The 2,440-nt window shown below is 34.6% G+C and overlaps 1 protein-coding gene across 1 annotated transcript; it reads left to right on the top strand.

The window, feature by feature from the left end:
• Positions 1-829: 829 nt before the first annotated feature.
• On the top strand, positions 830-1,420 carry LOC100357161 (prefoldin subunit 3). Its single transcript, XM_051823904.3, has one exon. The coding sequence runs from the start codon at positions 830-832 to the stop codon at positions 1,418-1,420; it is 591 nt and encodes a 196-aa protein (XP_051679864.3).
• Positions 1,421-2,440: the final 1,020 nt, after the last annotated feature.

The following is a 2,440-nucleotide window of genomic DNA, read 5'->3' as shown; positions in this document are numbered from 1 at the left end:
CCACTATCCAGGGAGCCACAGGCACAATGATCAATATTTGTCTAGAGCTCAGCCATGGGAGAGAATAGTCATTCGTTGAATGATTTATTTCATTATTTCATTCATGACTTTAATACCTGATGTTGTGTTCAAATAAAAAAAATCAATACATAAATTTCCATGTGTTGGGAGTTTGTAAGGTCAGCCACAAGATCACTTATTAGGAAAACAAACAAAATAGTTTCTGTAAGTAAAAGTAGAAAATGCTTTGATTTTATTCTAACAAATATGCTCCTATTTTCCATAAGCAATAATTCTCTGAGAGACTTCTGCATCCATGGTTTTATTTATTAGCCCATAGCAGGAAAATACTACCTATATTTTACTTGGGTGAAAGGAAATTATAATCATAATTAAAAAATACAAATTTAGGAATTCAGTAATTCCTTATTTACTACTTTTGTTTTATTATGAAGATACACTCAAAATAATTTACATTCTTCTAAAAATACCCCTGTATCACAGTACAAAAGCAATAAATGTATCTCATTTTACTTCGCTAGGTAAAATGAATTTAATTTTCTATTAGCTTTGCAGCATCAACACAGAGAAGAAATTAATAGCTTAAGTTTCCCTACCCTTAATCATTCCCCGGGCAGGAATCAGAAGAGAATAGTTAGTTGATCCAGGTTTTTAACACTTAATATACAATTCTTTTACTCATCAGAGCTTCTGATAATAAACTGTGGAAGCCAACAGCTGTCCTCCAGTCACATTTCTCTGAGGTTTTCCCGTGGAATGATAGTTCCTCGAGACTGTTGGTGAGGAGCTGTGCGCCTCCTTCCCCAAGATGGCGACCGCGAAGGACGGTTGTGGCATAGCAGTGGCCGCCGGGAAGGGGCAGCGGCCTCACCTGGGGATTCCTGCGGCGGCGTTTGTGGAAGATGTAGATTCCTTAATGAAGCAGCCTGGAAACGAGACCGCCGATACAGTACTAAAGAAGCTGGATGAACAGTACCAAAAGTATAAATTTATGGACCTCAACCTTGCTCAAAAGAAAAGAAGGCTAAAGAGTCAGATTCCTGATATTAAGCAGACTTTGGAAATCTTAAAATACATGCAGAAGAAAAAAGAGTCGGCCAATTCGCTGGAGACCAGATTCTTACTGGCAGATAACCTGTACGGCAAAGCTTGGATCCTTCCTACTGATAAAGTGTGTCTGTGGTTGGGGGCTAATGTGATGCTTGAATATGATATTGATGAAGCTGAGGCACTGCTGGAAAACAGTTTATCGACTGCTACAAAGAATCTCGATACTCTCGAGGAAGACCTTGACTTTCTTCGCGATCAGTTTACTACCACTGAAGTCAATATGGCCAGGGTTTACAACTGGGATATACAAAGAAGAAACAAAGCTGATTCTACCAAGAGCAAAGCATAATGCTGGTGATTTAAAAAACTGATTCAGTTTTTCAGACATACTATTTTGACTGTCTCAGTGTTTATTCTTAAATATTGACATAATTTTGAATGATTTTTGAAGAATATAAACATTTATAAAAGCAAAATTGATTTCAAATATTTATGAAATTAGCATTTTTCTGATTTCCCAGCAAAGTTCATACTACTTTTTTTTTTTTTGTCTGTCACTAGAAAACTCTTAGCTGAAATGGCCAAAAACTTTCAGATATGATGGAAGCTGAATGCTGGAACCAATACAGTGAACTTATTCTTTATTAACTGATGTTATACTCATTGTGGTTAAAATATTTTAGAGGTAGGAAAGACAGACAGTTTGAATATCCATAAACTTGTTCTTCTTTAGGAGATGGGAGATGTGAATGTATTGTGTACGAGTCGTCTTCTGTAAGGGGGGGTTTGTGAATTATTGCTTAACTACTCTCTAATATAATATTCTAAAATGTTCAGGCAATAGTAATTTGCCTTTCTACACAGTAAGATGGCTACTGAGACATCACTTTCTACAACCCCAAATAAGTACACAGTGTCTCTGTAATGTGAAAGAGAATATCAGGATATCATAGCCAGCATTCTCGGCTAAGTTGATTTCCTATTTCTTGACAGTTCTCTAAAGCATCTTGAATATAAATATTATGATAAATGTAAATCTACAAAAATTGTAGAGTTGTGAGCTTTTTAATTTGTGATTTAGAACACTTCATAGTCATATAAATAAACCTCTGTGGGAAAACCCATGTCAAGTATCGGGTAATACAGATTCTGGTGAAAATATTCACGTATTATTCCATTTCTGTAGAGTAAAAAGTATACTTTTATAACATTTCACACTTATATGTGATGCTATTAAAACACTGATGTTAAAATTTAAAAATAAAAAGAAGACTATTACTAAAAATGAAGTCACAAAGATTGTAAAATCTAGGTAAAAATTAAATAGGTATCTTTACTACAATATTTTCTTTCTTTTTTATATATTAGA

Source organism: Oryctolagus cuniculus, chromosome 15 (assembly GCF_051225735.1).
Source record: "Oryctolagus cuniculus isolate XC-2025 breed Fujian yellow rabbit chromosome 15, ASM5122573v1, whole genome shotgun sequence".
Lineage (NCBI taxonomy): Eukaryota > Metazoa > Chordata > Mammalia > Lagomorpha > Leporidae > Oryctolagus > Oryctolagus cuniculus.
This window is presented reverse-complemented; position numbering and strand designations above follow the sequence as displayed.

Excerpts from the sequence above, each read along its gene's own strand:
- LOC100357161 (XM_051823904.3), top strand. The coding sequence starts at position 830 with ATGGCGACCGCGAAGGACGGTTGTGGCATAGCAGTGGCCGCCGGGAAG.